Raw genomic sequence first — 23,844 nt, forward strand, 5'->3', positions numbered from 1 at the left:
ATGACAAATAGAATCGATGAACCTTAAGCCCAATACTAAGCCTTTTATCAAAATCATTATGGCGTGCAAAATATAAAGCCTGATAACACTGCTTTTGCAATAAAGACACTATTGACGTACCTGTTTGATTTAGAAGGACGGGGGGGGGGGGGAGGCGTTTCATGAAACAATAATTAGTTGGTGGTTTTCACCGACATAATATCATTTTCATCGACAATTTTATGGTCACCAACTTTTTTCCAGGCCTCTGATTGGTCAAATTTAGTAAGCGCTGACTGTTGTCGGCGGACTAATGTTGATGAAACGCCCCCAGGCCGTCATTTTAAAAACAAGCTACTGCAGCAGTCTTACAACACGAAATTATTCTGGTGATGTATCTTTCTACACATCGTCCTTTTAAACATAATCATGGAGGGGCGTGTGATCACTTTAGTGTGTTTGGCGTTCGTCTTTGACTTTGGTCTCAGCATGGAGTTCCCTGGTCTCAGTGAGCCAATGCCTATGGACGGCGATGGGCCGAGATGCGTTATTCCAAAAGTTGAGCTCAAGGCGGTAAGGCTATAAACCACTCTTTGACTCTATGCTCTACCCCACCCTGCTTCGTACTATAGACTTGTTTTTTGTTATGCTACGTTGTGCACAGTTCACACCGACGCCGAATGTCGCGCTTTAAATCGGCGATCAATTCGGCGTCATTTTTGTTTACTTTTCAAAAAATCTCACGATCTCCTCAGATGAGACATCTTAACAAAGCGTGTCAATTGGTGACAGAGCGTACAAAGTGGGGTCACCGCTTTGAGCCAAGCTCTGTTAAACTCTGTTAAGCTTTCCTACGCTTTGAGCAAAACTTTGATAAGCTTTGTGACGCTTTGATAAGCTTTAATATGCTCTCCCCGCTTTACGCAATTCGTGAAAGATCGCCTCAAATTTTTAAACAGTTTAACAATTTTTGGCGCTCTTGCTGAATGTCCCGAATTGCTCAAAGCTTTCTCACGCTCTATTACGGTCTTTACGCTTTAATTAGGCTTTGTTACGCTTTGCCGCCGCTTGGCTCGCCGATTTAATTCGCCATCAATTCGGCGTCGGTGTGAACTTAGCATAAACAGTTCCCGGCGGCCACGGCAATCACGCTTCACTCCACCTTGGACAAAACGTGATGGACGTGAGACAACGCGGGGAGGGGGGGGGGGGGGGGTGCATGGGCGGAATCGCAAACGTGACAGACCGTCAATGCCGTGGATGCCGGGCCAGATTTTTAAACTGTCAACGAATTTGCCACGGCAGTCTAGGTGCAGATGGGAAACCTATTATAGGACGTAGTAAAAACGCAACAAAACATGACAGTACGTAATAGGCGGTCCGCTGTGAGACGGTTTACGGGCCCGATGCGCTACGGCGCGTTGCGTTCTACTACGGTGTGACACGGCGTGCGCGGTCTCATGTTTGGGAGGCCTTCTTTTTATACCGCGGGCACAAACGTGCTACGAAGCTGCCCGGCGTCCGATTCAATTCTTGATATTAAGAGTTCAATTCGTGATATTAAGAATTCAATTCTCGATATCAAGAAATGATATCTTTGGTTTAAAGCAATGGGCCTCGTTGCATAAAACTCACATTTAATGGTAACTAAGCCATCAACGTAACTACTATCATGATGGCAGCATCACTCAACAACCAATCAAATCAAGGTTTCAATAAAGTTACAGTCAAAGGTAAGTTTTATGCAAATCATTCCTTTTAAATGTTTTTCGTCGACAAAATTAAGTTTTTTCAGTTCAAAATAACTCACAATATTCTTGGTGTCAATAAGTATTTAAAGACTGTTGGTATATCCCATCCTGATTTGTATACATTTCGTTCAAAAGATATTGAATATATTGAACACTTATTTTGGAAATGCCCCCTTAACTCGTCGATTCTCAGAAGATTTTGAAAAATATGCCTTCAAAAACCAAATTTAGTGAACATGTAATAATTTGATTTTTGCCATCCCACGTAGAAACTTTAATTCTTTTTAATGTCGTTATTTTGTATGCAAAATATATTTCAACTAAATATTTGAAGGGATCAAGTTGAACAAACAATTTATTTGTAACAAGATAGGTTTATTTAATTTCTTGATACATGGAGGCACGTCCAACTTATCTAAATACTAACATTTTGTTTTTCATTGTACCTTTCTGTATGTATGTATCCATCATTTTGTACATTTGCTTATACTGTTTGATGCTTTGAGAAAAATTGAATGAAGACTTTATTTGAAAATATGGAAATGTTTTTATTCAATGGGACACTGACGGGCGTTGCACACAACACGGCTTCCTTGGCATGACATAAGACTACGTCAGCGATAGCCTGTAGACAAGGTTGCATGTCTGATAGACGCCGAGCGACTAAAAAGAAACTAATCGCGAAGACCCGAGTGAACGGAAGAGCGAGCTACCGCCACTCGATCGGTCGAGGTCATCGCGCGTTCACCCTGGGTCTCTAGATTCATCTCAGCCGCTGATTTGGGTGGAAAATAGCCAGAGTCAAGAGGTCTTGTCAAAAGGCTACGTCATCGACTGAACGCTCTTTCAAGTGTCATGTGAGAGTGGCAGGCGTAATGGCTAATTGTTCTTTCTGTTGTTTGTTTGTTTCTTTTTGTTTTGTTTTGTTTTTCGCTAATCGTACGAGGCAGCATATGGTCGTATGGAATACATAGAATCTGACATTTCTTTTAATATTTGTTTCGTCTTTTTCTTTACTATCTTTTTTTGCTTTGCAAAGCTCAAACCAGGGATACACACTCATCGATCATCGACCAGTCGGTCTCAGAGCAGCACCTTCCAACAAATGAAGTTTGAAGTATGGTACGACGAGTCAGTCACGAATTCATCGATAAGCGACTTCATCATAGTAAGTTGTTTTATGCCACATCTACGGACCTTAAACATGAAACGCAAGGGTGACCTGTTAAACTCACCAAATTAAGTGTCTTGATTAAGACGAGAAGGTTAGAAGGCGACTTTTTAATACTAAGGCGAGTTTTAAAAAGTCGCCTTCTCGCCTTCTTGGCCTTAACAAGAGGCATTGGCTAGTTAAATAAGTCGCCTTCTCGCTGCTCGTTTAAACTTCCGTATACATGGCTCCGCGGTAGCGCTGTAAATTAATTCATGACAATTTTCAAATTTTCTGAAAGATAAAGTACTGCTAATGCGATCAATTTGTGAAAGGACTGTGGGGGAGCAAGTAGGAAAAGGCGGTTTAATAACAAATCATTCAATACACAGAAACTGGTATTTGGTACTCCACGTAAACTTTTCAGCTATTTCTTGTCATGTTTCAAAATGTCATACAAAGAATGTGATGGCTCGCAGATTATTTTTCATCTTTGCCAGAACTCAACCTTATTTTTAAAAAGGGAAATCGATCCTTCGTGACTAGATGATTTTGCGAATGCAGAAAATCTGAGAAAACAATGTTCACTCTAAAAGAAATTAACTAACTGTTGTAAACTTTTGAAATATGGAAAAGTCATTGATTCTGTTCCGTCAACTTTGACGCATTTAGGGACAACGCCCCGAATTGCTGTGCATGTACTATCATGGGTTTTCTTGTAATACTTTTCAATCGGGACTAGCATATTGACTTTGACTTTGTTTCACCCGAAAGTGTTTCTCTGATAGCGATCCAGGTTACGGTGTGTTTCAAGATACATCGACATGGCCGTGGACATGGTGAATGGCATTTGTTTAAAATGTCTCCACTTAAACCAGAAAATCCCGCTCTGTTATAAACATTTCGGAAATTATATTTCAGCCATTTTAAGTTGAATGAATTGAAAAGTTGACCTTGAAGCTGAAGAATTCTTCAGAATCTGAAGAAATCTGGCTCAATACTCCTTTAGTGGAGTAAAACGAATCGGACCCTAATCCTAACCTTAACCCTTCTCGTTCATCCTGGGTAGCTAACAAATATATGCAGCAAACAGTCAACCATAGTCAGCTATTTCTGGCTTTCTCTCTGACTTTTATTGTACTCAAACAACTGATATTTGATCATAAGTAATGAAATAATTAGTTTGAATATTAAGCCTTGGATAAGGCGGGATCTTGAATGTCGACTATATGAATGGTGGTTTTAGACATCCAGCCTCTAAGTCATTTCGGAAAGATTTATAATAATGAAGGCATCTTTGTTAGTTCTCATATAAATTGCTTTTGTATTTTATAATTCTGTGTACAAAACACGGAAATATTTATGTTTTTGATGTCCTAATTCTTTTAACTATTGATATAGTATCCTAGAGCTGTCATAGTCGAATTTAAGCACTTGATTTGAAATGCAAAGTGTGTAGGTTCGATACCCGACACGGCACTAATGATTTGGCAAGGCATTAATCTACATTTACCACTTTATACCCATAAGAGGAAATAGGACCTGGTAGGGTGACCAAAGCCTTCTTCTTCTTCTTCTTCCTGAAAAGTGCAGGCTGAAAACGTGTAAATACACGTTAATGTTTTTGTTCGGGAGATGGGCCCCCTCCCCTGGCGCTCAAGGGGGGGGGGGGGGAGGGGGATTTTTAAAATAAAAGATTGTGCTCACTACCCCCCCCCCCCCCCACTGAGCGAATTATCGGCCGGCTTTTTCGCCGCTAATTATTTTCTCACGAATTGGGCCCCCTCCCCTGCCGTCGGATGGATCCGCCCCTGCATGGTGACCATATGGTAGGAATAGTCTACTCCAAGGGCGTGGAGATGGTGCACATTGTGCGTGAATAATTCCGATGATCGGGGTAATTATATCTGTAAAGCACTTAGAGACGGTATTTCGTATTTAGCGCTATAAAAACCAGATCATAATCAACCAACACCTATTTTCCATTTGTGAAATCTAGAATATAACCCGAGAGACAGTGGACTTGATATCTCGACAACTCCAAGTGAAGGAAGAATCGCAGGACTTTATTTTCGACAGGTAACTCTTCCCCGCATATTGATTTTATTTGTTTGTTTATTTACACAACGCCATGGTTTTGCTGCGTCATATTTGAATTCGCTGTAACTTCGCGTGTCGCAGCAAAGACTAGAAATCACAGGAAAATTATTTTTCAACTAATCCCTTCCCTCTTGCCTAAAATAAGCCAACAAACAAACAAACAAACAAACAAATTAAAAAGTAAATAGTTTCTTAACATTGATATTCTTCTATTTCTATCGATTAACAGGCAGTGTCAAACTGGTTCGTATGTGGATAATGGAACAGTGGTCAATTGTACATGTGCCGACTATGTGGCGGATTGTGGTACAGCTACGCTGCCCGAACACCATCTACAAGTAAGTGATTGTATTAACACAGAGCCCTTGCAGCCCCCCCCCCCGAAAAGCAAGAAATGGCCAACATGACGCCCAAAGTGTGCCCCCTTTTTAGGGGCATGTCAGAATATTTGGAGTAAACAAGCGTCCTAAAATCTGAAGATAGACGACACCTTTTTTCTTGCACGTTTGGAAAATTCCTCTATTCAATTTGCCCCTTATATCGCTGTGATGCCTTTAGAATGTTAAGTGAAATGACAATAATTATGAACTTTGATGAACAAAAATGTTTGAGTAATTGTTAGATGTAGCCTATAATTATTATTTTTTAAATACGAGCACCTCTATACGTAGTCATCACTACTACTAGGGCATAGGGTAGGTCTAGGATAGAAAATACATCATATCATATTATAGAGATATCGACTGCTTTGAGAGGCCTGGCTGTTTTATATGCTCAAGGGAACTCGGCGCGCCGAGGGGTCATAGCAGGATGTGCTAATATCGTGGGGGGGGGGGGATATACAGATTTAGACCCTTTTGGGGATATCATTAAACATATCCAGACCAAAAGAACTTGATTGCTGTTTATTGAAAATATGAAATTTGAGAAAAAAAACTAAAGGTAAAGCTGACCGGTGAAAATAACATTTCGTATGGGTCATAATGAATTAATACAAAATTCAATAGTAATGTTTTCTATTGTTTTATTCTAAACATTATCGAATAGGATTATAGGCCTGCCTATTTAGAGCTGTGATGCAAAGTCAAGATGCTGTAAATCGTAATTGTTTTACTGCAGCCCATTGCTCCATGATTGTAAAGATACGATTTCCTTAAAATGCAGAAGTTTTCACTTCCTTTCGCAACCTCATTTATTTATCAATTAAAATAAATATTACAAAATTATATACATGTTAATTATCTATCGGAATTTGTTGGCGGTGATGTTGACCATTTCTTAATGGCCTAAATGACTATATTTCATGACTATTATACCCAGTTGTTTAAATGTGATTCCAAAAAGTTGAAATCACATAATTATCTGCATAATATAGTATACCGATATATTTTCGTCAAATAATAATTATCTACAGGGCCTGGTACTCGTGTTAGTTCTTTCATTAAAGAACCGAAAATTTACGTATCATGGGCTTAGATTTTCGTTTTAGATGAAATGTTTTTGTACAATCTCAAGCTATTTGAAAACCTTGTAACAAAAATGCAATAAGATTAAATTAAAGTCCATATTGTTTACGTTACTCCGAATTACTTGAGAGAACCAAACAAATAAATTCATAGAATTGTATTAATTAATTGCATCAAAACTTTTTCCCGTGAGAGAAAATATATCGCAAGCACGAAAGCAAATTATAAATAAATATTGATTGATTTGTTGAAGTTTTGTCTTCTTAACACAACTCTCTTAATCAATCTCAAGTTCATGAAGTAGGCTACATCAGTCATATTTTTCAACAACACGTGTCTTTTTGGAAGATTTCCCAAGAAGAAAGCACAAGTGAAAAAAAGGGGAAGAGGTGATTTTTAAAATATGCACGTGCATTCTCGTTCTACGTGTTGACAACGAAGAAAACCAAACTGTGAAACAGGGTGGGAAAGACAACTGAAAACAAAACGTCAGTCGTATTGAGTTCACCCAAATCTAGTTTCATACCAGGGTGATTTATATCAGAAGTAGATTTACTTTCCTCACTAAACACAAACCTAATATAGAGCGAATTGGAAAGGAGGGAAAAGACAAAAATCTATCAATAACGCTCAGAGATTTTTGCAATAAAGCACTGACACAGGACGATCAAAATGGAGAAAGGAAAAGACAAATACACCGCAGATGCCGAATGACGTTGCGTTTCACACGCTCACAGGGGAACGAGAATGCGTAAAACCGCGGTAGGACACCAACGTATGAATGCAAACCAACATGCCAAGGGGTAGAATGTCGGTAATAATGTGATAGTTTGTTTTAAAAAAGCGTCATATCTGCCTTCAAGCATGGCATGTATTTTACGAAGCTTCGGATTATTTTTCAAAATTCCACGAGCCATAATAGTTTAGTATGAATAGTATACGTGCGCGCATCTAGCCATGACCCAGAGGCGTGCCTCTAGAGAGCATATAAAACAGCCAGGCCTCGAATATTAAAGCAGTCGATAAGTCTTTTATATGCCGAATTGAAACAAAACTCTACCAAGAATTCTTACTTCATCCTTTTATTGAGCAAAGATTGGTTAAAACATCACGGCAAATCTGAGAAACTGTCTGCTTATCTTCGCTTGAAAACGACTGAAAGTTTCAATCATTTAGGAATCGCAGATAAAAAGCACTGTATGGTGTCCGCGCTCGCACAAAGACAATTTTAACACGTAAACCAATGAGGATCTGAGCACAATTGATTTATGCGGCCTGTTACCCGGGGCAACGGATATCACTCTTGAACTATTGACTATATGTGTTCGTCTCTTTGCGGGAATATTAAAAATGACGACTGCAATTTCGACCAATCAGATGGCTAGATTTCTAAAGAGAGATATATATCAAATAATAACAGGGTGTGTGTGTGTGTGTGTGTGTATTGGATTTTTACAGACGTGTATCATTCAGATATGATTATTTACGTCTGGGGACCGACCTTTAAATGTCACCGTCCAAAAGACGTGACTCAGTTTCGAACATGCGTCCTCGGCTGAATCAGCTTGATACTTACTTGGACTTTAAGGCCCGGTCACACAGAGGCGACGCATGGGGGACACACGGCCAGCGCATTGGAAATTTGCAATTTGGGCCAGTGCGTTGTCGTTCGCTAGGCGTGCGTCATCATTCGTTACTCGTTCGTCGAGCGCGCTGGACCCACGCTGTGCATTCGTCGTCATTCGCTGTGTGCGTCGGGATTTTTTGAGCATGCTCAAAAGTGTGCGCGGAGCTCGACGCATGAATGTACACGCCAAAGGCACGCCAGACATGCGTGGAGCGCGCTAGACTAGCGCCAGACATACGCGGAGCACACGCCCTGTATACGCACAACGCGCTAGCTACACGCTGTGCATTTGGTGTCAGCTCGCTGTAGCTTCAACAAAAGTTGGGCGCACGACAACGCACAGACCAAAAGTGCAAATTTCCAATGCGCTGGCCGTGCGTTTCCCATGCGTCCCCTCTGTATGACCGGGCCTTTAGATTTGCACGTCGACCTAATGGACTGCTATACGTGTGATGTCCTTTTAAGGCACTGCCTTAAATCTAAAAGTAGCTGGATTACAGACGCACGCTACAACGCCTAGTGATGGGCAGGCATAGATTTCGTAAGCCAAAACTTTATTTGTGGTTGGTTTACTTCCTCGCCCACGTTGTTCGGACAAAATATACAGTTCCTCATTCTACCCTCAACAATTGATGTGGTAGACAAAGGAACATCCCTTTACTGCTATTATTTAAAAATGAGTATAACAGGTTAATATGCATGTGACACCTGTTCTACACATTTTTACATAATAGTAGTGAAGGATCTTCTTTTGTCTACCACAGCAATTGTTGAGGGTAGAATGAGGAACTGTATATTTTGTCCTCTTTCTCTTTCCGTCATGTTCACAGTGAAGGTAGCTATAGGGGATTCGATTCCCTGTCGCAAAACTAATATCCTTTGGCAAGAAATCAATCTATATTGATCATTGTACTCTTCATTCATTTTCCAAACTCCACCTTAGGCGTGGTAAATGGGTATCCGACAGGAGATAATTCATTACGAATGCTCGAACGCTGTCTTGTAGCCGTGCTTAAGCCGGGGTAATATAATAATACAATGCTAAGGGAGCGCCAGGAGTGGCAATATGCCAGACTTGAGGGCTACACAAGATTCAACGACTATTATAGTTAATTTTTTGAAAAGGCATGTTAAAATGAAATCTGTGATATTGTTAATTATATGCAGCGGGAATAAGTATTGAACTGTGACTTCTATTTTATGGTATTCATTTAATCATTAATGAAATAAACGCCAACCTATCCAGCTAGATGACTGTTAGCACAAGTTCAATCATACAAATACAATCTATTACAAAAATTAATGAAATTGGAAAATGAATTGTCCTGCCACGTACAGTATCGATTGCAGTAGATTTTGCAGCTTTAAAAAAAGTAAGTTGAAAAGACTATTCAGGACCTTCATGTGAAAGGTGTCGTGGTATAGTGGTGCATTCACTTGACGCTCAATACAGGGGTTGAGAATTCGAATCTCAGCCCGGCACTATATTGTACTTTGGCAAGGTGCAATCGCTGGGGTGATAATAATTGCAGGGCCCTCAGGAAGGACAGCATAGAAGCTAATGACGCTTTCCTTGGTAAAAACAATTATTATTATTATTGTTTTCATTCTTCTTCTTCTTCGTCTTCTCATTATTATTATCGTTATCATTATTAATGTTATTATTGTTATTATTTTTTGTTATTATGAATATTATTATTATTATTATTTTAGTAGTAGTAGTAGTATTAAAATTATTATCATCATTATTATTATAATGAATATTATTATTAGTAGTAGTAGTAGTATCACCTTTATTGCTATTACTGTGTTATAATTATTTGTAAAATTATAATTATCATTATAATTACTTTAATTATTATAATTATACCCTTTAATTTATATAGCCGTGCTCCACATGCAAGCGGTATGAGAACGGGACAGAGTACGACTGCGTGCCCGAACCAGGAGGACCCGCCGAGAGAGGCGTGAGCGACGTTCATTACGTTCTCTACGTCACCTCCGTTGCCGGTGGTCCCTGCCAGGGAGACACCATCGGCTTTGCTAGTGCGTGCTTTATTTACCCGACACTGAATAGGTAGGGCTATATAGAATACCGAAGCTGTGACGTCATAAAAATCTATTTTTAGAATTTCTCAATTTGTTCTTCATTTTCCAAAAGAGCATCAAAAATAATGTCCAAATGTTTAAAAACCAATTGAATATGTTAAGTATTGGCTGAGATATGACCGTCTGAATAAATATAAGTCCTATGGGAACTCAGTGTTATAGTGCTCTACTGTTTTCCCATAGGACAATTATTTATTCAGATGGTCATATTGATGTAGACAAATGCTCATGTACCCTTTACAGCTCATTTTATGTAAGTTATTACCAAAGAAGAAAAAATAGGCAGTCAGTCACTCAATAGTGTCTGACAGTGAAGTCTAGCAAGTAAACGGGTTTTCTTGCATAATTTGTATACTAGGACACTGCTAACGTTTACATTTCACAGATAGGACATACATGACATATTTATAATTCTTGCAAAGTTCTACAGAATTCGCTGTTGGCTCCAAAAGGGATATAGCATCTTAAAAGGTAGAGACCAGATTTTGAAACGCCCCCTCTCAAAAAATGTAATGGAAACTGTTATTACCAATTATGTGAAAGAATATGTTTTGACTAATACGTGATGATACACATTTTGCCGAGAAACCGCCTACTAATTGATATATTTGGTAAATTATTATATCTACTTGGACCTGATAGATATCGCGCACGTGTCACGTAGTCCCGTGCACATCTTTTTGTGTACAGTGCGTAACTTCACCAAGACTGGGCCAAATTTCTTATCATTTTGATGATTCCAGAACCTTGCAGTACATACCAATACTTACATGCTAGATGATCAACCTTTTGTGATCGATTCCATACTGTTTCTTTCACAATGCTACATGACTATAACTGGTCTTTATCTTTAAAACATACTTCTTTAAATTGCATTTTTGACTGAGCTACAGTCGGGCATTCATTTCTAGCACCGATTTTACCTGTTATGTATTTCTTCCTAAGCTCATACCACAAAATTACTTCAAACTGGTCATAAATTCTTTCAGACTTCTTATTACTGTTTAGGTATCCTATTATTATGTAAGCTATTTAAACCAAAAATATACATAATTTTTTCTCTCCTTTTTTTTGTTTTACTCCAATTCGATCTTGTCATTATTGTAAGTTCTTTTGGGGGGTAAGTTATCCTTATTCCTGTACTATATTTACATGTCTTATATGTCTATAGGGACCCCTCTGTAAAACAGCATTGTTATGCTACCATAGTGATAGTAATGCACAATTTTTATCATGTTGATGTAGGATTTATGTGTTACTATTTTATTGCTCTCCGACTCTTAAGGCCTATTGCAGGGTTCATCAACATTTGTCCAGATGCCACAACAACAGATCTCCCAGTGTTAGTACAACATGAAATCTACCATGCACTAGTAAGTAATATTAGATAGAGAGTGATATGATCCCTCGTGCTCATTCCCCTCAGCAATGCACGCTTCATAAAAAAATATAACCACTTGGAAAATATAACTCCCTTCGGAGGTCCAAAGAAAGTTATGTTACTCACCCTACCACCTTTGTAAAACAACTAAACAAAAAAGATGGCCGCAGGTAGTTGTTTAGCTAATGTTTATCAGTCCGCACGTAATGATCGTTATCATTGTAATCATGCAAGTGGGGAAGATCATCAGGTGAAAAATGTTCCCTGAAAAGCATGGTTCTTCAAATGCCTTAATATTCTAAATATGGCATGTAGCAGCATAATAATCGGGACGGATTTTATGCCACATTTTGTGAAGTCCCATGTTCATATTTCAGTGTACATTGCTTGTAGCTCTACCAAGACTGGGCCAAATTTCTTATCATTTTTATGATTCCAGAACCTTGCAATACACACCGAATACTTATATGCTAAATGGTCAACCTCTTTCGAATCGATCCCACATAGTTTCTTTCACAATGCAATCGCACGACCAGAACTCCACTTAAACATTGTTTCGTTTCGTATTCTTACAGGGTATCTCACCAGGCTTGTATGCTCTTTTCCGGGATCAAAATGGGGACCCCTTGACCCCCCTTGGGGACGATGGCTTCCCCACTGAATTTAGCAGGTAACGTCAACAAGAATACGTTCTTTAAATATGTCCAAATTTATTATTTAAAAAAAACAGTCTGCCAGTTTGTCTGTCTGTGGCTTAGCTTAAAGGGCCACTCGAACCAAAACGGGCTAAAAACGAAAACAAATTGTAGAATAATTTTTGACGGAGATTCCGTACATGTTTCTTAGAAATCATCAATAATTCTTGAATTAGCTTTAAAAATGACAACTCAGAACGCTCAGAAAAAAAAGCCCAGTTTCGGAGCTGTATTGCGCAATAGAATATGACGTCACTGCAGGAGCCTCTCCAGTGAAAAGGAGAGTGATTTAGACATTAAAACGTCTTTAAAAAGGCAAACTATGATATTTATTTTTAAAAAAAGAAGACATTTATCCGAAATATTATATGCACTTGATAATCCCAGTACGTTTCTGGCAATTTTGTCATTCCTAATTATGAAATTATGAAATTATCAAATCGGACATGCCCGCAATGACGTCAAATGCGTCATCAAGCCACGTGACCGTATTATCTGTTTTCGAAGGGCGTATCCCAACAAGCGTGAGATCTGTGGAAAATGGATGGTAATTATCATTTGTTGATCAATTTCGAGATTTTCTGAGAAATCAAAGGCTGGAATATTAATAAGTAGAGGTGTATTCATGTTTTAAAAGGCTATGTTAGTTGGTTTAGAGTAAGTGGCACTATAATGTTGAACTTGTGTACGTGTGAACATGATAGGAATTCCGTTTTGAAAAAGGGGGGGGGTGAGACTTTTAGCGGATTTTGTTGAAAGAGCAAGACAAAACACATATAGGTTCCAACCAATGAGTACGCATGTATTCCCTTTTTTGAAGAAAAGAAAATTCGAACATCATTGCATAGTAAAACAGGAAGAGGTATGATCCCCTTCGACCACTCCCCCGACACAATGGCGTCATTTTTAAAAATTGTATCTACCGGAGGCATTGTATGTTCGGGTTGTCCGTCCCACTTTCTCGTTAACACGATATCTTTAGAACCGCTCGAGAAATTCAAGTTTGATGATAGTATGTATCACATCATGGCTGAAATAAAATTGCTTCATTTGATAATACCTTTTTGCATACTTTTTACAGTGTGGGATACCTTCAATGGAGTGACCGTGTAGCTCGAACCCAAACCCTAGATTGGGATATCCGTGGGGGTCAAATAGAACGAAACGTGACGATCATGGTAACACCTAACCTTGTGGTAAGTTTAAACAAAATCATACTCCAAATTATCACAGAAATACTGTCATTCTGATTACGAAGACGGCTAAGAAGACGATTAGGATCTCTGTCATAAGAATGAGGATGAGGATAAGCAGGAGGAGGAGGGAAAGGAGGATAATAATAATATCTATAATTGATGTGAGTGGTATTTATAATGACGTTGTTGATAATGTTGATGGTGATGTTGATGTTGTTGACGGTGATGATGGTGGTATTCATACTGATGATCATAATAATGATTATGTTGATAATTATCATTATGAATATGATATGATGATGGTGCTGCTGATGATTGAGATGATAACCGCCATCCTTTATTTCCATTTCATCCGAAGAAAATATTCACCTATAATTGTTCCTTAGACATCATGATTGGATGTATGTTTAAAGACGCCTTTCTCTAAGAAATGTACATTTTTCTTTATTAAGATTTTGTCAATTTGTTTCGATTAAGTTGCTTCAAATACCACATTACACATTGATGTTCCTATTTACTACATAATCATCATATAAAAGACAATGAAATTAGGTTTACAATGATTGTGTGATGAGTATTATCTTTAATCTGCGCAGTATACACACACAAACACACCGCCACACACACGCACACACACTTTTTTTTTTTTTTTTAAATTTTGTTTTATTTCTCCAAATGTGTAATACAAACCATAACATACAATTGAATAAAATAAACGTGTTCAATATTGATGCTTTTACATAAACATAATTAAGCACAAATTTATTTGCAGAAAATATAACTTAGCAACAAAGTATGTCAATTGTAAATGTTATTCACTAATATATATTACAAAAAACTGGAACAATCCTGCCCCCTCCCTGCCCCTCCCTGCCCCCTCCATCACACAAACACACTCACCCACCCACACACATACTCACACACACACACACACACACGCACACACACACCCGCACATACATACACACACACACACACATATGTATATAAAAGTGCGAGAATTCTCAACTCTGACATGACAACGGGTGTTCCTAGACCATTTTCTTCACGCCTATATATATATATATATATATATATATATATATACATATTTACCTTACGGCGTCATTAGACGGACATGTGCAATGAAAAAAATTAGTCATTAATTAGACATGGTAACAATCAGAAATATCTGGTAGATTTTTTCTAATCATATATTATTAGTCCAGGGTGACATCATTAACATATATATGAACATGAAGGTACATGGCTAAAGGGAAAGTGGAGAAATAAAAAAGGCGATTTACTCAGAAGTATCCAAAGTGGATTTAGTTCCTTTTGTAATGAAACTCTTCATATACGTATATATGAACTAAATGATATATGCATAAACACGTGGATATATACACGTACAAACACACACAAGTGCTGCTCAGATCAAAGGATCAAAGATATAGATATGTTTTCATCATTGTAGAAAGAAGCTCGTGAATACTACGGATGTGATACCATTGAGGGAGTCGAACTGGAGGACGATTATGGAAGGTTTTCATCTGGAAGTGCTCTCAGTCATTTTGAGTCCCGATTGATGCCGGTAGGATTGTTTAGATGTCATTTTTCGTTTTCAACTGTAAAATTACGTATTACATTAAATGATGATAATCTAAATTTCGATCAAAATGTTGAAGATGTTACAGCTTTTGTATCTGTTACATTTTTGCACCATGTCCCGAGACCCCTATTTTCTGAAATTGACATTCCCTGTCAGTTCCGCCAATCCGACATTTCTAAGTTCCGTTACTCCTGTGTCCCGTTTCCCCTATGTTTCAATACCCTCATGTTCGACACTCCTACATGTAGGTTCCAAGACCGACACCCGTATGTTCCGATACCGCTAGGTTTAGACAAACCTATGTTCTGCCAACCCCCGTGCTGCAAAACCTCCATGGGCACCTTTGTTATGGTGTCTCTGCCCAACTTAATCAGCTTAATGATAAAGGGTAAAGGTTAAAGTAATAACTAGCACTTACTGTTTACCTTTTGTTTGCTAGACCGAGTCAATGGGGCCGTATGTCACTAATGGGCGAAAATTCTCTCGTTTCACTTTGGCATTCCTCGAAGATACCGGATGGTATAAGGCGAACTATGACCTCGCTGACCCATTCACTTGGGGTCGTGACCTCGGGTGTGGCTTTGTCAACAAGAGTTGTAAATGGTGGATGGACACTCAGAGAAACAGGTGACAAAACGGGGGAAGAAACTTGAGTAGGAAACCAATACAAGAACGAGAGGCGACTGATAAATAATACTTATAAAGTTTAATGTGGTATTTTGTGAGAAATATAGAGAAACATATCGATACACACAACAATGTCGAATATATTACTTCATACTAATGTCAAGCAACCAGCTTTTTTTTATTGGGCCTCTTCGTATACTGAATTCAAATTCAACCTAGTTATATATGTACATGTAACTACAAGCAAACCAGAGCAATTTAGATATATTCGTACTTAATCCAAAATACCTTTTGATTAGTATTATACTTCTTGTGAACAAAACTGAGAAACTGAAGAGATTTTTTTACAGAGATTACAGGCCCTTCAATATATTGAACACTTCTTGTTTTCATTTATTTATTGCTAGTCATTGGATTTCTTTTTACTTTCTTTTTCGTGGTCTGTCATGAAGAGGGTTGTCTCTAAGCCCGTACTGCGAGAAACCCCGTGAACTGCTCTGTGACGTGGAAGGCAATGCTGCCTTCTGTTCTAACATAAAGCACGATGAACCACTGCCGGATCAATATCAGGTGCCGACAAGGATTTAGAGTTCAACGTCGGAGAAGATTTTAATTTGTATGAGGGTTGAGTGTTCGGAACCCAGCCCGGCACTTAATTCATTTGACAAGACATTAATCCATATGTCAACTCTCCACGCAGGTGTAAATGGGTACCTGGCAATTCCTGGGTTAAGGATTTTTCGGCCAAATTCGCGAGTTTGTCATTTAAATTAATTTGTCTTGCGTTCAAATTCGACGGTTTTAGTGCTGTCAGATATACCTTGGGTTTATACTCCTTTTTCTAGTTTCAAATCTATGAAGTTTTCGTTAGAATCTATGTATGTTTTATTCAAATTAATGAATAATGTGCTTCTTTCGCTATTTGGTCATTCGATTTGGCGCAAAACGATTTCTGACACACTGTTAGAACGGCGTTTAAAATATCACTGTTTAAAATAATGTTGTTTAAAAAAGTAAACAACGTTGTTCAAAATCGAAAAATCAGTGCTCGATTGACTTAAACAACTATGTATTAAAAGACAAAAATATTTAATTAAACAGAGTTGTTTAAAAAGTCCCGGGGGCGTCGTTGATATTTTCTCGATACGCGATTGCTATTTGCGCACACACATGCGATATGCACAAAGTACGTACAAAATACATGCAAGCATGCAGTGCTAGTGTGTGCAGTGCAAGTGCTAGTGCAGTGCAGTGCAGACGAAAATGGCGGAACAAGGGCAAGGCGACGACTTGGTTCTTCTCGGCTTCGCCGATGGGGTTTAGGTGAAGTTATAGAGACAAATAATAATGTTGTCTGTCACTGCCATGAATATGATGAACAAATGTTGAAGTAAATTGGCAACAAGCTCTGCATGTTGCAGTGTATAAATCGTTGTGATTATTGCAGGAGTGGTTCCAGTAGGTCATTTCACAAATTCAAACAACCAGATAATAACCATTAAACAGTTCTGTTTAAAATTTAAGCAACTCCTTTTAAACAACCCAGTTGTGCAGTAATACTGAATAAACAACAGTTGCTTAGTAATTTAAACATTATTGTTTAAAATTTAAACAACTTGCTTTAAACAACCGAGTTGTGCAATTTTATTACTAAACAACTGTTGTTTAAAAGGTTTCCTAATTTTTAAACAACTAAGTGTTCAAAATGTAAACAACCTTAATTTGTTTAATTTTTAAACAACGTTGAGCGATTCACCGGTTAACTCGGGGTTGTTTAAAATTTTAAACAACTTGTTTAATTTTTTTCTAACAGTGCATCGCGAAGGTGTACTTTTAGCATTCGAATTCATTTGTAGCATTCCAATTAGCACTTTGTGCACCTAAATTGATGGTCAATATACATTTAGTTCATTTTTTTTCTTTTAAGATTGTTTTTTCCATGTGTATTTCACCATATTTTATTTTCTCGCATTTATACACTTTATATACTTTTAGATTTATCTGATATTCATCATCCTTTAAGTTTGATTGTTAAGGAAAAAAAAGTCTTACATCTACGGACTTGATGGTCTCAATATTTTTGTAAATTGTCATGTATGGAAGATGTTTGTCTTGTTTTTCATCATAAAATAATCACGATTTCATTATGGAGGAATGGTACAATATTGTGACTGGGGTAAGTATTTTTGTGTTCCCACTTTTCCGGGGTATATGAACATGTCCGTGCAGAAATGCCATATCCCTTGATTTCGCCCCTTCTTTACCTAATATCTGACTACACCCATATGCATTGTCCTCAAAATTAATAAATGGAATAACAGAAAAGACCCTAATGGAAAATCATGCATTTAATGGCATTTTTTTAAAACTGTATAAACGTGGGTTGTATTTCTTCCCCCTAACATTCCTAACTTGAATAAACATAATTCGAATACGAATGACAGGTGTTAATTTGAATGATAAAAAAGACGCCTCGACAAGTGACGATTAATTTGAATGCTAGTTGAGCAGTTTTTTGAATTAAATGACAGATCTATGAAAACCTTCGACCAAAATTCTAAATTGAATACCAAAACGGGAAAATTGAATGATAATTAGCATGGCAAAGCCGATCTGCGCTAACTTAAATGCAAAGTAAATGAATTCGAATGACAAACTCGCGAATTTCGCCGGGAAATCCTATACTAGTTGCAGGGCCCGCAGGAAGAGCAGTATTAATATTCGCTGTTGTTGTTATAATTGTTATTATTACTGTATATGATAACACTATATCTGTTAGTTGTCCAGTTATTGGCTTAAAATGAAAACAGATTAAAAAAAAAGATGATAATGCATTATTCCAATGAATGAAATCAAATGTGTATTGGTGTCTCGGTGATCAAGGTAAGTAACAGAGTGTGACGGTTTGATCTTTCTCATATCGTGTTACGATTTGGAATATTAAATCATAATGTTGTATCAGTATAAGACTTCCGAATGATCCATCAATCATGCGGAAAATAATACATTTGAAATGGCAAAAAGGAATAATCATAATGCTTCTGTTTTCTAAATTATTTTATTCTACTTCAGTATTTTGATTCTCTTCCTGGCTTCAACGAGACGGATATATCTAGTGTTGGTGGTGTGTCTATGTTCCATGATCATTGCCCAACAATTTTCGTAAGTTGAACCAAATGTTATCTCTTTGTTTACCAACTTACAAACCAAATAATTGATATGTTTCAAAGCGGGAGAATTGAGACTTCATTGGTTATGCTTATGGACAAGTATATGACTCCTCTAAATTCAAAATCATAGTAGTAACAACAAGAAAGAAGAAGTAAACTTTTCAATCCCAGGTCATGACACAGTCACATTACATTGTAATATAAAATATTATACAGATATTGACTGGCAGGGGGTGTACTAGTATAAAGATATCGACTGCTTTGAGAGGCCTGGCTGTTTTTACAGGCTCTCGGAAACGTGCGCACATCCTGTCATGACCCCTCGGCGCGCCTGGGTACAGCCAGACCTCGAATATTAAAGCTGTCGATACTTTTTTTATTTGCCGAATTGAAACAAAAATCTACCAAGAGTTCTTACCTTATCCTTTAATTGAGTAAAGATTGGTTAAAACATCACGGAAAATCTGAGAAACTGTCTGTTTATCTTCGCTGCAAAAATGACTGAAAGTTTCAATCATTTGGGAATCGCAGACAAAAATCACTGTATGGTGTCCGCGCTCGCACAGAGAAGTTTTTAACACGTAAACCAATGGGGATCTGAGCACAATTCATTTATGCGGCCTGTTACCCGGGGCAACGGGCATCTTTAAAAGGGCTAATGACCGGTAGGCGGGTATGAGGGCACTTTTCAAAAGACTATTGACTGGTAGGCGGAAATGTCTAAAATAACGACTGCAATGTTGTCCAATCAGAGGGCTAGATTTCTAAAGAGGGGTATATAAAACATTCTTTTGACCGCTGAAGGGAGTTATATTTTCCCAAGTGGCTATATATTTATAGTTATAATATGGTCACGAGGAAAAATATAACTCCCTTCAGGTCCGAAGAATGTTATATACCCTCTGCCAGTCAATATATGTTATATTAGATAGCCTTTGCTTTGAATATTAATTTTTTTGGGGGGTCCTTTTTTTTTGCCCGAAATTGTTTTCCATTTATTTTCGAAAAAAACAAATGTAAAACAAAAACAGAGAAGAAAAAAATTGACGAAAAAAAAGATTCCGAGGGAGAAAAAAAATCGAGAAAAAAATACATTCAGTCCTTAAGAGGGCGACATGCATTTATTAAAAATATATTCATTTCACCAGCTGGTCAATGTGACCGGCCAGGAAAATATAACAATTATGATCCTCGCAATCAATATGACGTGACGAGCTCTGGACCAATCACATCTCGGTATCTGCCTAAGCTATAAGTGTTTATTTCACTTACAATAAAGTAAAACATAGACAAAGATTTCCAAAGTCTAAAATATTTGTAAGAAATATTTACATTGTTGAAAGATGCTGTCACCAAAATATAGAAAGATGCGCATTTGGGAACATAACACTCTGTATTCGATTATTCGATTATTTGTTATATATTTCATATCTTAAATATCGAGAGGCAAAGTATGAAGGGATAGTATAACATGATTAGAAATACTTTCAAGAAACCCACTTAAGGGCAATCTCTATACCCTATTATAATATCAAGAGAAATACTCAGATTACGTAATATTTCACATTTCAATATGTGATGTATAAGGCTATTGAAAATGCCTAAGGTTGAAGTTTGGAAGTGTCTGCAATCGTGTTGAAAGTTTTCCTTGCAGCGCATTTTTTTGTGTACACACTTTTTTAAATTATATATAATTGGGTATTTGCTTTTCTTATCTGTGACTGCCTTCTATATATAGCCTCGGAGTAGACTACAAACCAATGATTACAGGCGACAAACATGTGACAAAGGTTAGTTAAAAACACAAAAAATATTATTAAGATTTTTGCTCGAGAAAAAGTTTGTTTATCTTGCAGGCGATGCACCCTCAAAATTTTGATTTGATTTGATCTGATTTAATTTAATTTGAGTTTATTCTTCATAATTGGACAGGGAAAAAAAAGGGAGATTTTATTCAAAAACGTTTCACGCCTAAATACAGCCGGGCATCATATGCAATAGATATTAGGCAGCGAAGCAGAAGTATTTTGTATGAGACTATTCGACGAATTACATTTAAAAAAAGGTTAAAGGTAAATACCAGTTCTGGTCATGCGATCGGAATGTCAAAAAACGTTGTGGAATCGACCAGAATAGGTTGATCATCTAGCTTATAAGTATTAGTGTGTACTGCAAGGTTCTTGAATCATCAAAATGATAAGAAATTTGGCCCAGTCTGGGTAAAGTTACAAGCACTGTACATAGAAAGATGTATATGGGACTACGCGACACGTGCGCGATATCTATCCGGTCCAGATTGATATAATAATTTACCAAATATATCGATTAGTAGTCGGTTTCCCGGCAAAATTTATATCATCACGTATTAGTCAAAAGATATTCTATCACCTGATTGGTAATAAGAGCTTCCATTTCATCTTTTGAGAGGGGGGGGGGGGCGTTTCCAAAACTGGTCTATACCTTTAAGTTTTCCTATGATAATATAGATTTTTTAATGGCAACTGTTATAGGCCTACTATACATCGTGAGGAAGAATTAAAGTGCCCCACAGAGATTGATAGAGCCTGGCTGATGTAAATGATGTTTCCAACTTGGATGATTAAGAGAAGGTAGATATTGGGGAAGGTGAACAAGAATTTGCGAGCTTTTTCATTCTTTTTATAGTTGAGTGAAACAATATCATAGAAAAATATTTCCAAAAGATTTACATCATTTACAAATTTTCATTAATATAAAATTCAAATACAATAATATAAAATGCAATATATATAAAATATGTCATGATATAAGAACAAATACAACAACAGTAACACTAACAATAATTAATGGTAGAGTAGGGATGTGAGGGACTAGCAAAGGCAAAGGCTGGTCCCCTTTTTCTACAAACCCATAAGTAAAATTGTCATTAATGCAAATATTGACAATGAAGACATTACATTTACTGAGACATACTACACAGGACAGACAGAATTAATCAAAGCTAAATAAGTATATTGTAACTTGTTATTTGTTTTGGTTTAAATGTGCTTAAAACTAGATAATGTTGGACATTCTTTGAGTGAATCTTGAAAGTTGTTCCAAATCGGATCCTTTATATTTGACTTCACTTCACTGTACACACCAATTCAAAGGGCTACATTATCAACTTTTTCTTTCAGTTATTTCTTCTTCGCAATTTAATGGCATGATCAGAACCTTATCTCTAATTTATATATATATTTTTTAAATTCACGCTGTGCAGAGTCGGCCCTCCAGGGGGCAGGGGGGGGGGCACAGTGCCCCCACTTTTTCATGCACTCGAAAAGTGCCACTTTAACTTAGTAAGAAGTGCCCCTTTTGACATAGGAATAGTGCCCCTTTTACTTTGACAAGTGCCCTATTAATTTGTAAAAGTGCCCCTTTTCAGGTATGTGAAGTGCCTCTTTTCACTTTTGATAAGTGCCCCCTTCACCTCTGATAATTGCCCTATTCAAATCTGAGAGGTGCCTCTTTAACTTTGACAAGTTCCCCTTTTCCTTTGTAAGAAGTGCCCCTTCCCCTTTTAATAATTATATATTTTATAATTATATTTTCACATGTGCCCCTTGTCCTAATGATAAGTTCCCAATTAAAAAAGAGCCCCTCCCCTTCTCATAAGTGCGCCTTCTCTGGTAAATGACCCATTTCAGGTACGAGAAGTTACTCCTTTTCACTTCAGATAAGTACCCCCCTCACCTCAATAAATGCCCCTTTAATATCTGGTCATTGCCCAGTTTATTTCAACTAATGCACATTTTCCTTTATTTTAAGTGCCCCATTTCATATCTGGTCATTGCCCCTTTTCAGGTGCGATAAGTGCCTCTTTTCACCTCTGATAAGTTTCCTTTTAACAATGATACGTGCACCTTTTCCTTTCTAATAAGGAACTTATTCACTTTTTATAAATGCCCCTTTTCACCTCTTATAAATGCCCCTATCAAAATCTGATGTGGCCCTTTTTCCGTCGACAAAGACCCATTTTCTATTTCATGACTGACTTTTCCTCCCTGGTTAGTGCCTCTTTTTGAGGATGTACGAAGTGCCCCGTTTTCACCTTTGATAATTTCCATTTTGACAATGATACGTGCCCCTTTTCCTTTCTAATAAGGGACCTCAATTCAAGTCCAATTCAAGGTTTATTAAAAAATATCTTCGCAGCCGTAAAAGGCTGGATTGCGATACAGTTCACAGATAAAAACACGCAAAATTACAAAGTTATACATATCAATTACAATAAACATAGATTGGCATAAATTAAAAATAAAATATAAAATATATAAACAGAAAACCAAAGAGTTCAAATGTGAGTTTCAGAAAAATGGGTTGTTCAAATTACATCAGGAGTTTAGCGATTATTTTAAAACCATTGTAAACATCTAAAGACAAGATGCGAAATTGCAAAAGATTACATTTCAAATTAAAAACTCAACTTTGAAATGATAAAAGAAGTTTGTTCATTAGAAGTAAATGATCGATTTACAATATCCACATGGTAATAAGTTAAATATATTGCACAAAGTTTTTAGGAAAGTACCGACAACAAAAAAAGTTTTTAGGAAAGCTCAAGTGGGGAAAAAAATTACGCTGCCCGGCAAAACCTCGCGTAGCGCTACACTACCTTTTGCCGGGAGTTAAATTGCGCGTTCGGGCTTTTTTGTTTCCAGCAAAACGTAATGCAATTTGAGAAAAAAATAAATAAGGTAAATATCTTTCTCTAAGAATAGTTTTGGCTACATGGAACATGGACACATTGTCGTTTTTAGCACTTTAAGTAGGTGTTAAAACTTCAAAAGCGTTTTTTCGGTTCCCCCTTTTTTTGTTTACAGCGCCCACGCTACGCGACCTTTTACCGGGCACCTGATGTGCTAACTAGTAACATGGCAAATTAAAGTTTAATATTAATCTTCATTAACTAAAAGATATAATTTCTTCTTCACAGTTTAATGGAATATGAACAGAACCTTATCTCTAATTAAAAAAAACT

At 37.3% G+C, this 23,844-nt stretch overlaps 1 protein-coding gene across 1 annotated transcript in view; it reads left to right on the forward strand.

The window, feature by feature from the left end:
* Nucleotides 1-345: 345 nt before the first annotated feature.
* LOC100892346 (leishmanolysin-like peptidase) overlaps nt 346-23,844 on the forward strand; it is a 33,380-nt gene continuing 9,881 nt past the window's right edge. The window contains exons 1-13 of the mRNA XM_030977223.1: nt 346-552; nt 2,770-2,898; nt 4,880-4,959; nt 5,210-5,318; nt 9,960-10,150; nt 11,468-11,555; nt 12,139-12,233; nt 13,340-13,454; nt 14,911-15,027; nt 15,485-15,672; nt 16,125-16,242; nt 18,745-18,834; nt 20,581-20,632. Of these exons, the coding sequence (XP_030833083.1) occupies nt 409-552; nt 2,770-2,898; nt 4,880-4,959; nt 5,210-5,318; nt 9,960-10,150; nt 11,468-11,555; nt 12,139-12,233; nt 13,340-13,454; nt 14,911-15,027; nt 15,485-15,672; nt 16,125-16,242; nt 18,745-18,834; nt 20,581-20,632 (1,516 nt within the window). The 5' untranslated portion in view covers nt 346-408. The remainder of the gene's footprint in view (nt 553-2,769; nt 2,899-4,879; nt 4,960-5,209; nt 5,319-9,959; nt 10,151-11,467; nt 11,556-12,138; nt 12,234-13,339; nt 13,455-14,910; nt 15,028-15,484; nt 15,673-16,124; nt 16,243-18,744; nt 18,835-20,580; nt 20,633-23,844) is intronic.

This window comes from Strongylocentrotus purpuratus, unplaced genomic scaffold, assembly GCF_000002235.5.
Source record: "Strongylocentrotus purpuratus isolate Spur 01 unplaced genomic scaffold, Spur_5.0 spur5_scaffold_9, whole genome shotgun sequence".
NCBI classification, from domain to species: Eukaryota; Metazoa; Echinodermata; class Echinoidea; order Camarodonta; family Strongylocentrotidae; genus Strongylocentrotus; species Strongylocentrotus purpuratus.